General features: G+C 50.6%; 2 protein-coding genes and 1 pseudogene across 2 annotated transcripts; 1 reads left to right on the top strand and 2 right to left on the bottom strand.

Moving 5' to 3' along the window:
- Positions 1-317: 317 nt before the first annotated feature.
- On the bottom strand, positions 318-725 carry LOC109945579 (probable isoaspartyl peptidase/L-asparaginase 2; annotated as a pseudogene).
- Positions 726-1747: 1022 nt separating this feature from the next.
- LOC103655659 (uncharacterized) lies at positions 1748-2547 on the bottom strand. The gene has a single exon (XM_008682374.3). It carries the CDS (start codon positions 2472-2474, stop codon positions 2184-2186), a length of 291 nt encoding a protein of 96 aa, XP_008680596.1. The 5' UTR covers positions 2475-2547; the 3' UTR covers positions 1748-2183.
- Positions 2548-3474: 927 nt separating this feature from the next.
- Positions 3475-5401, top strand: LOC103654013 (aspartyl protease family protein). Its single transcript, XM_008680839.4, has 2 exons — positions 3475-3833; positions 3931-5401. Exons 1-2 carry the CDS (start codon positions 3692-3694, stop codon positions 5163-5165), a joined length of 1377 nt encoding a protein of 458 aa, XP_008679061.1. The 5' UTR covers positions 3475-3691; the 3' UTR covers positions 5166-5401.
- The last annotated feature ends 9962 nt before the right edge of the window (positions 5402-15363 follow it).

The raw sequence follows: 15363 nt of genomic DNA, 5'->3' as shown, positions 1-15363 counted from the left end.
TACACTCTGGCCGACGTGAGTTAAGGTAATCCCCGTCGGCCTACGTTCTGGCCGACGGGAATTAAATTATTTACGTCGGCTGAGGGTTAGCCGGCGGGAGTTACATTATCCCCGTCGGCTTTTTCCCTGGCCGACGGGAATTAACCTGGCTGACGGGAATCGTTAGGATTCCTGTAATGAAACACCATACATGTTTATATATCAAATCCATATATTGTCTAATAGTTACACATGTGGTCAACAAGATGTTATTGATCAATTATGAGACTTCCTATGGATACACGATGTGTCAATACTAATACGCCATTTGTTTCCTAAAAAACAATGATATAGGGATATGCTATTTTGTAAACATTAGTAAAGATTTGTAAATAGTTTATATTGGCTAATTATTGATAATAGTTGTCTTCGGATATTCTGAATCGTGCCCCTGACATAGTAGTCGACGGCCTGCTGCAGGGGTAGGCCCTTGTACTCCATGACAGTGGCCACGTCCCACTTGAGCATGAACGACATGGCGCACGCGTAGCATGTGTATATGCCGAACCTGATCAGCGGCGAATCCCCAATGCGCCCGAGCATCTTGCTCATCAACCGTCTGTGGACATGGCCGCCGCACACCCCAACGTCTCCGATGTGTACACACTGATGGGCAACCCGTTCATCACCATGCCCTCCTTGTGTATGTTGCCGCTGTCCACGCTGTTCGCACTACACTTGTCCATTCGTGTTGCACTTGTCCATCCCCATCGGTGGGATGAGGTAGTCGAACTGCGCGAGTTTTTTTTGGTAAGCATACAACTGAGATAAGAAATAAAAATAGTGATGTATGAGACGGGTGAACAAGAAGAAACCAGGATGTTGCCACCTGCTGGCCTCCTTGGCGAGCTTGAGCATGCTGAAGGTAGTGGAACTGCACGAGGGCAAACAGAAGGAAAAAAGAACCATGGTTAGTTCTTTGTTGGATCGATTCTTCATTTTTTGGTAAACATACAACAAAGATAAGAAATAAATGGAATAATGTATGAGACGGGTGAATAAGAACGAACCATGATTTAATAAAATAGTTAGTTGCCCCTGTGTTACTACGTTTCTATATTCACAATGTTTATAATATCTATTCTTTATAGAACATACACAAATATGAGCTCTTACAGTTTCAGGATCACTCAAGTCTCCCAAGTGTACACCAGAGAAGTTTGAGAAAAGTCATGATGATGAAGGTGGAGAGAGCTCATAGATTATGCGGTACAACGACATTGGTGGGACAAACTCCATCAACGTAATCAAGCTTCCCGAAGCACAAGAAGAAAAGGAAAATTAAGTCAGTGTAGTTTTATTTTCCAATTTGGACAACCACAACCATCTTAAAAAGCCTTTCTCAATAAAACTGTGGGTGGTACCGTCTTACCAACAATGGTGCCAAATGTAACCAGCAAGAACACATAAAGTAATGATATGTGAAGGAATAGCAATAGATAATATATATTTGGAAATAGCTCGGCCCCGTTCGGCAGCATAGGAACAGTTCCAAGCCAGGAACTGTTTCAGGATTGGATTTAGTGCATCCGACTCTTTCGCTCTTTCTAGTCCAGAATTAATTCAATTGGAACACTTTTGCCTAGAACGCTTCTTCTCCTTGTTCGGTAGCCTAGGATTGGGAAAGATTGTTTGAGAAAAATATGAGTTACAGGCTTACAACTTCATACATGTGATAGCCAACCTGAATCAACCAAAAGCATGTATGAACAAATGCAAAGAACCATCTTGATAGCGAACTTACAAACACAAAGAATAATCAACCAAAGGCATGTCTTACTGCTGCTTTATAAGCTTTCTCAAATTACAGTCTTGCTACCAAAATAAGAACCATACACTGTATACAACAAGAAGCTCTAGTAAATGGCAGAGTAGTAGTAGTAGTAGTCAAAACTAACCGATCGCGCTGATTCAAACACTACTCTGGATACCTGCAGAGTAAAACAGGCACTGCTAGTATAGTAGTAGTTGTCATTCTTCCCTAACCTCATAGTAAAGACCCTCTTTGCAGATTATTTAGATAACACAATATTTATCACTCAATTGGTAACCATCGGTGTGTATAACACAATATTTACCAAAATAAGAACCAACGTCGCCGGTATGGGGTCGGTGAGGCCAGGGTTGGACTTGAGCACGATCTGCTACGACGTGAACAGCGCGGGCGACAGCTCGACGGGGGCCTGGGCGGCGCCGAAGCAGCCGAAGATGGATTGCGTCCGGAGGTGCAGCAGGCCGCGCAGCGAGGTGGGGTCGAGCCTAGCCCTAGGCCTACAGGGCGGGGTGGCGACGTCGAGGCCCAGGTGGAGGCGGTTGGCGCGGAGCACACACGCGTCGTCGGGCGCGAGCTCGCACTGCAGGCCCGGCCACGGCGTGTCGGTGCAGGGCCGCGGGTGGAGCTGCGGCCACGCCGGGTCGCCGAGGAGGTCCACCATCACCCGGAAGATGGCCGCCAGCTCCGGCACCGGCGCGTCCCCTCCGGGGATTGCGGGCGACGGGGATCGCAGCTGGGAGGGTGAGGAGAGCGCGATAGGGAGCGGAGCAGAGGCAGCCGGGAGGGTGAGGAGGGCGCGATGGGGAGCGGAGCAGAGGGGGAGGATGTCGGGGAAGGGGGGCATAACCGTGCACCATGAACGCCTACACTGTAGTCTTAAGTAGTAGTAGAGATAGGTTCACTTAGAGCAGTCTCAACCCTCCATATCATCTAGTTTCTATAGCATTAATTTAGCTATCAAATAAGCAATTTTGTGACATGGCAAGGAAATTAATAAGAAAGAGAAGGAAATGGTTTCCTCCTTGAGAAATCAGGTCTACACGCGCGATGAAGACACAAGAAACCATTATTTTGACGTTGGAGATAAGCATTCAGTTTCCATCACGCAGCTCACTAGTTGCGCCTTCACATCCATATTTATTACGACACCACAACAATAAAAATTTAGTGTTGGAACTTATTTCTAAAACTGATTCAGTGAGGTGGTAGCTATAGAAATTACTTAGTAGTTTCTAACTTATGATTGCTCTGACGGTATTTAAAAACACCACGCGATGAACCATCAAAGGTAAAGATACATTATACACAGGGGCGGAACCAGTGGGTGGTCTATATGGGCCACGGCATGACTTAAGATCATATAAGTTTAATTAGTATAGTAGTGTAAGTACTATCTTTTAAACTTGATAGTCAATATTCGAGTCTTGATGATCTCTGTTTTTTGTTTTTTTTTATATTTTTACTGGCACACATTAAGCATAGCAGCTGGATCCGCTGCTGATCGTACAAGGCATCGATTTATTATCCTGCATTCCTGCTCATCCACCTCTCGACGCCGGCTTCGCGGTCAATGAAGCCGACGTCGGGCCCCATGAGCCCGTCGTTTTGGTCGTTGAAGCCCCCAGTGAAAGGCTTGATTGGCCGCGAGACGACCATACGCATTGGGTCTGATTTCGGTCGTCCCATGTACGCACATCACGGCATCACCGTTCCCTAGTCCACCACGAGTCTTCATCGCCATGCCTGGCTCGTTCTTGACGTCGTCGTGCCTTCTTACTGGGCATACTGCTCCTCTATATAAGCAGCTGGTTCACATTCTTAAGCTGCAACTTACTCCATCCTCAGACCGAGAAGAAAGAAATAACGGCACACCGTACCATGGCATCTATTTCTAAGTTTCTACTTGCACTGTTGTTCAGCTATCACACCCTCATTGCTCACGCAGCAGACGATCGCCGCCACAAGGTTCTGTCCGTTGGCTCTCTGATGAAGTCTTCCACAGCATGCTCCGAGCCCAAAGGTGCAGTAGTGTCCATGAACTCACCTGCAATTCCACTTGGTTACAGTATTTTCGTGTCAGTTGTAATCACTTCCAATGTTTGGACTGGTTGCTTCAGTGACTCCACCATCCACCGGCGTCACGGTGCCGTTGCACCACCGGTACGACCCATGCTCGCCTGTACCCTCCAAGAAGGTGCCCACCTTGGAGGAGCGGCTCCGGCGCGACCAGCTTCGAGCCGCCTACATCAAACGGAAGTTCTCTGGCGCCGGCGACATCGAGCAATCGGACGCCGCTACCGTGCCGACCACGCTGGGCACCTCCCTGAGCACGTTGGAGTACGTGATCACCGTCGGCATCGGCTCGCCGGCCGTGACCCAGACCATGTCCATGGACACCGGCAGCGACGTGTCGTGGGTGCAGTGCAAGCCGTGTTCGCAGTGCCACTCCGAGGTGGACTCGCTCTTCGACCCCAGCTCGTCGAGCACCTACTCGCCCTTCTCCTGCAGCTCCGCCCCCTGCGCGCAGCTCAGCCAGAGCCAGGAGGGGAACGGGTGCATGAGCTCCCAGTGCCAGTACATCGTCAACTACGGCGATAGCTCGAGCACGACCGGGACCTACAGCTCCGACACGCTCACGCTTGGCTCCAGCGCCATGACGGACTTCCAGTTCGGGTGCAGCCAGTCGGAGTCCGGCGGCTTCAACGACCAAACCGACGGGCTCATGGGGCTCGGCGGCGGCGCGCAGTCTCTCGCGTCCCAGACGGCGGGGACCTTTGGCACGGCCTTCTCTTACTGCCTCCCGCCAACTTCGGGTTCGTCCGGATTCCTCACTCTTGGAACGGGAAGTTCGGGTTTCGTGAAGACGCCGATGCTCAGGAGCACCCAGATCCCGACCTACTACGTCGTGCTCCTTGAGTCCATCAAGGTGGGAAGTCAGCAGCTCAACCTACCTACCTCGGTCTTCTCCGCCGGGTCGCTCATGGACTCCGGTACAATCATCACGAGGCTGCCGCCGACGGCCTACTCGGCGCTGTCGTCGGCGTTCAAGGCCGGGATGCAGCAGTACCCGCCGGCAACGCCCAGCGGCATCCTCGACACGTGCTTCGACTTCAGTGGCCAGTCCAGCATCAGCATACCGACCGTCACACTGGTGTTCTCCGGGGGCGCGGCCGTCGACCTCGCCTTCGACGGGATCATGCTGGAGATCAGCAGCAGCATCCGCTGCCTCGCCTTCACGCCCAACGGGGACGACAGCTCCCTCGGCATCATCGGCAACGTGCAACAGCGGACGTTCGAGGTGCTGTACGACGTCGGCGGTGGCGCTGTCGGGTTCAAGGCTGGGGCTTGCTGATCGGCAGGCGCCAGCCGCCAACAAGGACACACTGACGTCATGGGGTTCACGAGTTTTTGTTGGCTGCGAGGTAGGAGTAAACAGACACGAAAGGGAGGCCATTACCTATAGTACTTCAATTTTGATTGTTTTTGTGCTTGCAAACCATGCAAGTGTGCAATATAATTGTAATTTTATCCTCAAATTTATGAATACACAATAATAATATAATAAGTTGCTTTCACAATGTTTTTTCATATCATTATGAAATGTCTTTTCACAATGAGTGACGATACTACCAATTATTGGTCTGTTTTTTATGGGATGGTGAATGCATGTACACTTCAAATGGTACTAGACGTCCATATTTTGCCGTGACGTCCATCTTAGGTCGAAAAAGAGTTTTAATCTCGATTTTCTAAACGGGACTAGGAATTCAAATCCTTTAGTCCTGGTTAATCTAAATCGAGACCAGTGTTTAAAATAGCGGACTAAGCCATTTATCCCCTAACATTTTCAGCAGCTATAAAAGGATTTATCCAGATATATCCGCAGCTAAATGTTTTAGCGGTTTTGCAGATAGTCGAATTTTTTTTGCTACAACTCGATCCGAAAGAACCATCAGGTTTTTTGTCTTGCAATGGGATCTAGAAGAACCATCGGCTTGGACCTATGATCTGTTTTTTTGTCCAGCAAAGAGAAGCATCGTCCAACAAAGGGAACCACAAGATACACTCGATCTGTACCGCAACTGCAAAATAGAAAAAAAATGAAGAACTGATGGTTGCTACCAAAAACGCATCACGCAGTGGAGACTTGAGTGCAGCACGCCGTGAAGAACGGTAGACGCAGCAACGTAGCACACAGTGGAGTTGAGCATGCCGCCGTGAGCTCACCCACCGGCGTGAAGACGCCGTCACCTTGAGCTCGCAAGGCCTGGAGATGTGGCCGCCGCCGCTGCTCGAGCAACGAACGGAGAGAGACCGAGAGAAGCAAAACAGTCATCTAGGGTTCAGGGTTGGACTTTTGCCTAGTTGATTTTGGGCCCAAATTCACTCCGGCCCACAACACACAACATTCATCATCCTATGAGATTTTAGCGCGCTAAGTCATATGAGATTTAGCGGTTTTAGCGGGATAATATCGGATATTAGCATATTTGACCGTTTAGCCCTAAAATGTGATTATCTTATCTCTACCCTTCTCCAGCAGCTATATCCAGCTATATCGGCCGCTATATCCGGCTATTTTAAACATTGATCGAGACCCAACCCAAACTAAAGGGTCCATGAGGTTAATAAAAATAATTGGCACAAGGCCTCTCATGCATATAGCTTTCCATTTCACCTATATATCACATATGATTTTGGATGCGATGTTTTTTAACTAACCCGTGGATGACCTTTCAGCTTCAATTGGTGATACCAACCAAAACTAAAGCTAAGTCTTTTTAGTCTGGGTTAGTAACACCAATCAAAACTAATATAGACTCTTTTTGTCAAATTTAGTGTTACCAATCAGGACTAAAGGTCATCCAATGTTTATAAAATTTGATATAAAACCAATGTTTACATTAATCCTTTACACTAATCCTGGATCCAATTTTAACCCAGATTAAAATGCTAAACCCAATGTTGTTTCTTTAGTAGTGTAGATAGATCCTAAAAGTTCTCATATTCAAAATTCTATTACATTATGTTATGTACACAAATAACAAATCACAAAATAAAGTAATGAAGTATAATAATATTGTTTGAAATCAACTTAAAATTAAAAAAAATGAAATATGGGAAAATAAAAAACATAAATAAGCCTCTAAATTCCCATCATCATTACTCGCATATTATTCGGCACTCCATGGCACATCACTGTGATGCTAAAAAACATAATTGCGACCACACCACAAACACATTTGGTATGATCTTGCAAGACTAAAAGCCCCTTCGAGTACAACTACAATGTTGCACGCAAACACCAAAAGAGAAGAGGTATTATAATCCCACTCAAACACTGGTCTAAACCTATATTGAGCACTATAAGCAATGGTCTAACTAACCTAAGCACTAGTAAATAATGTTAGTAAATAATGTTAGTCTAAATGGTTATGTTGATCATCCAATATTAAAACCTTACTTTCAATAAGGATATGTCCATTTTGTTATAGTTATAATATTGTATCTTCAATGTATTTACTATCAAATAAATAATACATAGAGTATATGTGCAAATGGAGAGAAAGAGAACTAAGAGAACTGACTTGAGAGCAACCGATGAAGCCATAAAAAGAGCATGATTTTAAGGCTAGGTGAAATATAAAGTAAGTAACCCCCTAAATCTACATGTGACTAAATTACCTACAATGTCATTATGATGGATCATCATACCAATCCCTTTAAATTTACATCTCAATTACTAATTCTTCCATTTTAAAACTAAAATGCCTCCTAAGATTGTGTCCAACAGGTATCCATATGGATACCCAAAGCATTGTTTTGTAATGTAGAATGCACTGTTTGCAGGGTAGAGTTAGAAATAGGAGATGAGATGTGAGATAGGATGGGTAAGCTACTGGAGATAGTATAAATATATATTATAACTAATATTTAATAACCAAAATATCATCCATGATTTTTGGTTTGCTTCTCCCAATCCATAGGAGTGGCGAGTTTTTCCTATCCCAACCTTTTTATTTCTCCAAACAACACGTACATCCTCTGTGTCTCATATGTGACATTGCATCGTGCCCTCATATGACCAGTGCTCGTACAATTTGAACAACACACTTCTAACAATGATAGATATGATTCATATTTTAAGATGTTTTGGGTTGACATGGACTTAAGAGTCCTACTTATACGAGTTAGAACAACATGCTTCTAGCGAGATATTATCAACGCTCGAAGAAGGCCATACCACCAACTGCCACCAAGACGCATTCAAGGATTCTAGCCTGGAAGTTTGAATTCAGGTCCCATCATATCGGGACCACCGCTCCTAGAGCATCGAGTCCTAGGAACTTCCCATACCCTCGGCTAAGAGAGGGGTCCAATACTATATGACATATTATAGAAATATTTAGATAGAATGACTCCTCGGATATTGAAAGGGTCGATGGACTTCTACATCGTTTAGACACTATGAAACCTAGGGATCCTAGCGGCCTAGAACCTTCAAGATTAAAATATTCAAGTCCTAAGTCACCAATGTCATCAAGCACTAACCAGATATTAAGTCTCTAGACCTCTTGTGCCTCCAAGACCCATGAGACTAAGCCCACATAACATTACATGCCTCGGGCGCTTGTACGGATAAGTCCTAAAGGCCCCTCATGTCCTGAGGCACTTACAAACCTAAGTACTCAGGATATCTCATGCCCTTGGGCACTTGTAAGTATAAAATCCCTGAGCCCCTCCTATCGTAGGGCCTTATAAGCCTAAGTCATGGGGGCTCGTATCCTGGGGTAATGAGGTAACATATTGTCGGTGTTTCGAGACCGGGGGGTCCCTAGGCCGACGAGTGAATGTCGCCGCGTGACCCAGCCCAGATGGGTCGAGCGCGAGGCCGAGCGCGAAGGGGGGAGAGCGAGGCGGCCGGAGACCGGCGTGAGAGAGGTGGGAATCCCGCGGCCTTCGTGTTCGTCCCGCGCCCAGGTCGGGTGCGCTTGCAGTAGGGAGTTACAAGCGTCCACGCGGGAGAGGGAGCGAGCGGCTTCAAGCGAGCGCGTGTCTCGTCCTCGTCCCCGCGCGGCCAACCCTCTCTAAGAGGGCCCTGGTCCTTCCTTTTATAGGCGTAAGGAGAGGATCCAGGTGTACAACGGGGGGTATAGCAGAGTGCTACGTGTCTAGCGGAGGAGAGCTAGCGCCCTAAGTACATGCCGTCATGGCAGCCGGAGAGATTTTGGCACCCTGCTGGTGTGATGTCATGGTCGTCGGAGGAGTGCTGGAACCTGACGGAGGGACAGCTGTCGGAGCGGTTGGGTCCTTGCTGACGTCCTCTTGCTTCCGTAAGGGGGCTGAGAGCCACAGTCGTCATAGAGTATGCGGGGCGCCATCATTGCCCATCTGGCGGAGTGAGCCAGATGGGACGCCGGTCTTGTTCCCTGCGGCCCGAGTCATCTCGGGGTAGGATGATGATGGCGCCTCCTGTTGACGTGGCTGGTCTGTGCCCTAGGTTGGGCGATGTGGAAGCTCCTCCGAAGCCGAGGTCGAGTCTGTCTTCCGTGGCCGTGGTCGGGTCCGAGCCTCTGGGTCGGGCGAGGCGGAGACCGTCGGCTGAGGTCGGGGCGTAGTCCGAGCCCTGGGGTCGGGCGGAGCGGAGTTCGTCGTCTTCTGGGGCTGAGCCTGAGTCCGAGCCCTGGGTCGGGCGGAGCGGAGTTCACCGTCTTCCGGGACTTAGCCCGAGTCCGAGCCCTGGGTCGGGCGGAGCGGAGTTCGCCGTCTTCCGGGACTTAGCCTGAGTCCGAGCCCTGGGTCGGGCGGAGTTCGCCGTCTTCCGGGACTTAGCCCGAGTCCGAGCCCTGGGTCGGGCGGAGTTCGCCGTCTTCCGGGATTTAGCCTGAGTCCGAGCCCTGGGTCGGGCGGAGTTCGCTGTCTTCCGGGACTTAGCCCGAGTCCGAGCCCTGAGTCGGGCGGAGTTCGCCGTCTTCCGGGACTTAGCCCGAGTCCGAGACCTGGGTCAGGCGGAGCGGAGCTTCCTATGGTGCCTTTGGTCGGGCCTGACTACCTGTCAGTCTCACTCTATCAAGTGGCACCGCAGTCGGAGTGGCGCAGGCGGCGCTGTCCTTCTGTCAGGCCGGTCAGTGGAGCGGCGAGGTGACGGCGGTCACTTCGGCTCTGCCGGCTGGGGGGCGCGTGTCAGGATAAAGGTGTCAGGCCACCTTTGCATTAAATGCTCCTGCGATTTGGTCGGTCGGTCGGTGCGGCGATTTGGTCAGGGTTGCTTCTTGGCGAAGACAGGGCCTCGGGCGAGCCGGAAATATGTTCGCCGCTGGAGGGGGGCCTCGGGCGAGACGGAAACCCTTCGGGGTCGGCTGCCCTTGTCCGAGGCTAGGCTCGGGCGAGGCGTGATCGAGTCCCTCGAATGGACTGATCCCTGACTTAATCGCACCCATCAGGCCTTTGCAGCTTTGTGCTGATGGGGGTTACCAGCTGAGAATTAGGAGCCTTGAGGGTACCCCTAATTATGGTCCCCGACAGTAGCCCCCGAGCCTCGAAGGGAGTGTTAGCACTCGCTTGGAGGCTTTCGTCGCACTTTTTTGCAAGGGGACCAGCCCTTCTCGGTTGCGTTTTGTTCCGGTGGGTGCGCGCGAGCGCACCCGCCGGGTGTAGCCCCCGAGGCCTCAGAGGAGTGGTTTCACTCCTTCGAGGTCTTAATGCCTCGCGTAATGCTTCGGATGGTCTGGTCGTTCCCTCATGCGAGCTGGCCGTAGCCCAGGTGTACGGTCGGGTCCCAAGTTCTCAGGCTGGTATGTTGACGCTGTCAACGGTTCGGCCGGAGCCGGGTTTGCGAGAGCAGCCCCCGAGCCTCTGCACAGAGCGAGAGGGCGGTCAGGGACAGACTCGGCTTTTTTACATACGCCCCTGCGTCGCCTTTCCGCAAGGAGGAGGGGGGAAAGCGCCATGTTGCCCTCGATGGGTGCCGAACATGGTGTCTCCGATGAGCTGCAAGCGGGTAATCCGAGTGGACGTCCGTGCCCCGTTCATTAGGGGTCGGCTAGGGGCCCAGAGGCACGCCCAAAAGTACCTGCGGGTGATCTGCCGGACCCGGTCCCCTGGCGACGGGGTCCGAGGGCTCGATGCCTCCCTCTGATGGGATTCCGTTACAAGATCGTTCCCGCTGGTCTCGGAAATGTCCTAGGGTACCTCGGGAGCGCAGCCCGAGCCTTGGTTATGTATCGAACGTACCCATGGTCATCCCTCGCTCGGCGTCTGAGGCGGCTGTGAACCCTTCGGGGGCCAGCCTTCGAACCCCTGATCAGTAATGGGCGCGGAGCCCGAGTAGCCTGAGGCGGCCGTGGAACCCTTTCGAGGGGCCGGCCTTCGAACCTCTGACCAGTAGTGGGTGTAGGGCCCACGCGATCTGAGGCGGCTGTCGAACCCTTCCGGGGGGCTAGCCTTCGAACCTCTGATTAGTAGGGGGGCTCGGAGCCCGGTTCCTTCTCGGGGAAGGATCCTTTTCGGGGTATCCCCCTTTCCCGGTCCCTGTTGCAAGAGAGAGAAAGAGGAAAAAAGGAAAAGGATATGAAATCGAACGACGCGGCGTACCTTTTTTGACGCGGTCATTATGGCGAAGGTGAAGTGTCGCCCGCTTCTCCTGCCAGAGGCGCTGTCTGTCCCGCCGCGGAGTTAATACGACAGGGCGAGTGGTTGGTGGGGCGGCCGTTGCGCGTGCGCGAGCCGTTCGAGGAACGGAGCACGGGCGCGTTGTCTTCACGCCGTGAGAGAGGGTTCTCTCGCTGCCCCCCGGACGGGACGTGAGCTTGGCTGACGACGTGGTCGCTGCTCCTGCCCGCCTGCCACCGCCATTACTGCCGGCCCATTTTTGGCCGCATTGACCGCCGCGCCAGGATGGCGCTGCTGGGTCGTGCGCTGGGTCGCCTCGAGTCGCGGTATTGGCTCCGCAGTCGAGGAGGCACGGTGGTGGCGCGAGTGGCGGTGCTGTTGCATGCACGAAGCATTCGGCGCACCGGTTGCATGACGCGTGGGCCTGGGCCTCCATGCTGGGCGTGTTGGGAGTTGGAGAAGCGCGCCCACTTGGCGCGGTTGCATGCCGCCTGCATGGTTGCCCGCCCCTTTCGCCCGCTGGTCTGGGCAAAAGTGGAGGGTCGCTTGTAACCGCTGGGCGGTTGTACGCACCGCGCACGGCGGTTTGGCTTCTTCTGCTCTGAGCCGGCTTGCATGACGTGTGGGACCCAGCCCCCGCGCCGTAGGGGAGGACCTTGGAGTGTGTTGGATGAAAGGGAATTAGGCTTACACCTAGTTCCTAAATAATTTTGGTGGTTGAATTGCCCAACACAAATATTGGGCTAACTAGTTTGCTCTAGTGTATAAGTTATACAGGTGCAAAAGGTTCACACTTAGCCAATAAAAAGACCATGTGTTGGGTTCAACAAAAGGGCAAAGGAGCAACCAAAGGCTCCTCTGGTCTGTCGCACCGGACTGTCCGGTGTGCCACCGGACAGTGTCCGGTGCACCAGAGGACTTCAACTCAAACTCGTCGCCCTCGGGAAAATCCAGAGCCAGCGCGCTAAAATTCACCGGACTGTCCGGTGTACACCGGACAGTGTCCGGTGCTCCATTGAGACGCAGCTCCGGAACTCGCCAGTCTCGGGAATTCGCGAAGGCTGCTCCGCTATAATTCACCAGACATGACCGGTGTACACCGGACTGTCCGGTGCAACAGCGGGGCAACGGCTACTTCCGGTGCCAACTGCTACTTGCAGCGCATTTATTGCGCGCCAGCGCGCGCACAGGTCAGGCACGCCCATGCTGGCGCACCGGACACTCTACAGTACATGTCCGGTGCGCCACCGGACATCAAGGCGGGCCCAGAAGTCAGAACTCCAACGGTCGACCCAACGACTACTTGGTGACGTGGTTGTCGCACCGGACATGTCCGGTGTGCACCGGACTGTCCGGTGCACCATACGACAGACAGCTCCACCAACGGTCAAGTTTGGTGGTTGGGGCTATAAATACCCCAACCACCCCACCATTCATTGCATCCAAGTTTTCCAGCTTCCAACCACTATACAAGAGCTAGCATTCATTGCAAAGCACACCAAAAGAGATCAAATCCTCTCCCAATTTCATACAAAGCCTTAGTGACTAGAGAGAGTGATTTGTAGTGTTCATTTGAGCTCTTGCGCTTGGATCGCTTCTTTTTCTTTGGCATTCTTTCTTGTGATCAAACACTCACTTGTAATTGAGGCAAGAGACACCAATCGTGTGGTGGTCCTTGCGGGAAGTTTGATTCCCAAGTGATTTGAGAAAGAGAAGCTCACTCGGTCCGAGGGACCGTTTGAGAGAGGGAAGGGTTGAAAGAAACCCGGCCTTTGTGGCCTCCTCAACGGGGAGTAGGTTTGAGAGAACCGAACCTTGGTAAAACAAATCCGCGTGTCTCACTTCATTATTCGCTTGCGATTTGTTTTGCGCCCTCTCTCGCGGACTTGATTATATTTCTAACGCTAACCCGGCTTGTAGTTGTGATTGTTTTTGAGATTTTCAGTTTCGCCCTATTCACCCCCCCTCTAGGCGACTATCAATTGGTATCAGAGCTCGGTGCTTCATTAGAGCCTAACCGCTCGAAGTGATGTCGGGAGATCACGCCAAGAAGGAGATGGAGACCGGCGAAAAGCCCACTACAAGCCACGGGAGCACTTCATCGGAAGAGTCCCGCACCAAGAGCAAGGAGAAGAAGAAGAGCTCCTCCAACAAAAGGAAGGAGAAGAAATCTTCTTCTCACCACAAAGAGAAGAAGGAGAAATCTTCTTCTCACAAGCCGCATCGGAGTGGGGACAAGCACAAGAGGATGAGGAAAGTGGTCTATTACGAGACCGACACTTCATTAACATCTACCTCCGGCTCCGACGCGGCATCCGTCACTTCTAAGCGCCAAGAGCGCAAGAAGTATAGTAAGATCCCCCTACGCTACCCTCGCATTTCTAAACATACACCTTTACTTTCCGTCCCATTAGGCAAACCACCAACTTTTGATGGTGAAGATTATGCTAGGTGGAGTGATCTAATGCGATTTCATCTAACCTCGCTCCACAAAAGTATATGGGATGTTGTTGAGTTTGGTGCACAGATACCGTCCGTAGGGGATAAAGACTATGATGAGGATGAGGTGGCCCAAATCGAGCACTTCAACTCTCAAGCAACAACAATACTCCTCGCCTCTTTAAGTAGAGAGGAGTATAACAAAGTTCAAGGGTTGAAAAGCGCCAAGGAGGTTTGGGATGTGCTCAAAACCGCGCACGAGGGAGATGAGCTCACAAAGATCACCAAGCGGGAAACGATCGAGGGGGAGCTCGGTCGGTTCCGGCTTCGCAAAGGGGAAGAGCCACAACACATGTACAACCGGCTCAAGACCTTGGTGAAACAAGTGCGCAACCTCTGGAGCAAGAAGTGGGACGACCACGAAATGGTTAAGGTTATTCTAAGATCTCTCATTTTCCTTAACCCCACTCAAGTTCAATTAATTCGTGGTAATCCTAGATATACTAAAATGACCCCCGAGGAAGTTATCGGGAATTTTGTAAGTTTTGAGTGCATGATCGAAGGCTCGAGGAAGATCAACGAGCTTGATGATCCCTCCACGTCTGAAGCTCAACCCGTCGCATTCAAGGCGACGGAAGAAAAGAAGGAGGAGTCTACACCATGTCGACAACCAATCGACGCCTCCAAGCTCGACAATGAGGAAATGGCACTCGTCATCAAGAGCTTCCGCCAGATCCTCAAACAAAGGAGAGGGAAAGATTACAAGTCCCGCTCCAAGAAGGTTTGCTACAAGTGTGGTAAGCCCGGTCACTTTATAGCTAAATGTCCATTATCAAGTGACAGTGACAGGGGCGACGACAAGAAGGGGAGAAGAAAGGAGAAGAAGAGGTACTACAAGAAGAAGGGCGGAGATGCCCATGTTTGTCGGGAGTGGGACTCCGACGAAAGCTCTAGCGACTCCTCCGACGACGAGGACGCCGCCAACATCGCCGTCACCAAAGGACTTATCTTCCCAAACGTCGGCCACAAGTGCCTCATGGCAAAGGACGGCAAACGGAAGAAGGTTAAATCTAACTCCTCCACTAAATATGAGTCTTCCAGTGATGATAATGCTAGTCATGAGGAGGATAATTTGCATATCCTCTTTGCCAATCTTAACATGGAGCAAAAAGAAAAATTAAATGAATTGATTAGTGCTATTCATGAAAAAGATGACCTTTTGGATTCCCAAGAGGATTTTCTAATTAAAGAAAACAAGAAACATGTTAAGGTTAAAAATGCTTATGCTCTAGAAGTAGAAAAATGTCAAAAGCTATCTAGTGAGCTAAGCACTTGCCGTGAGATGATTGACAACCTTAGGAATGAAAATGCTAGTTTAAATGCTAAGGTTGATTCACATGTTTGTAATGTTTCAATTTCCGATCCTAGAGATAATAATGATGATTTGCTTGCTAGGATTGAAGAATTGAACATTTCTCTTGCTAGCCTTAGAGTAGAAA

Source organism: Zea mays, chromosome 4, assembly GCF_902167145.1.
Source record: "Zea mays cultivar B73 chromosome 4, Zm-B73-REFERENCE-NAM-5.0, whole genome shotgun sequence".
In the NCBI taxonomy this organism is placed as follows: Eukaryota; Viridiplantae; Streptophyta; class Magnoliopsida; order Poales; family Poaceae; genus Zea; species Zea mays.
The sequence above is the reverse complement of the archived record's forward strand: the minus strand, read 5'-3'. Positions and strand labels throughout refer to the sequence as shown.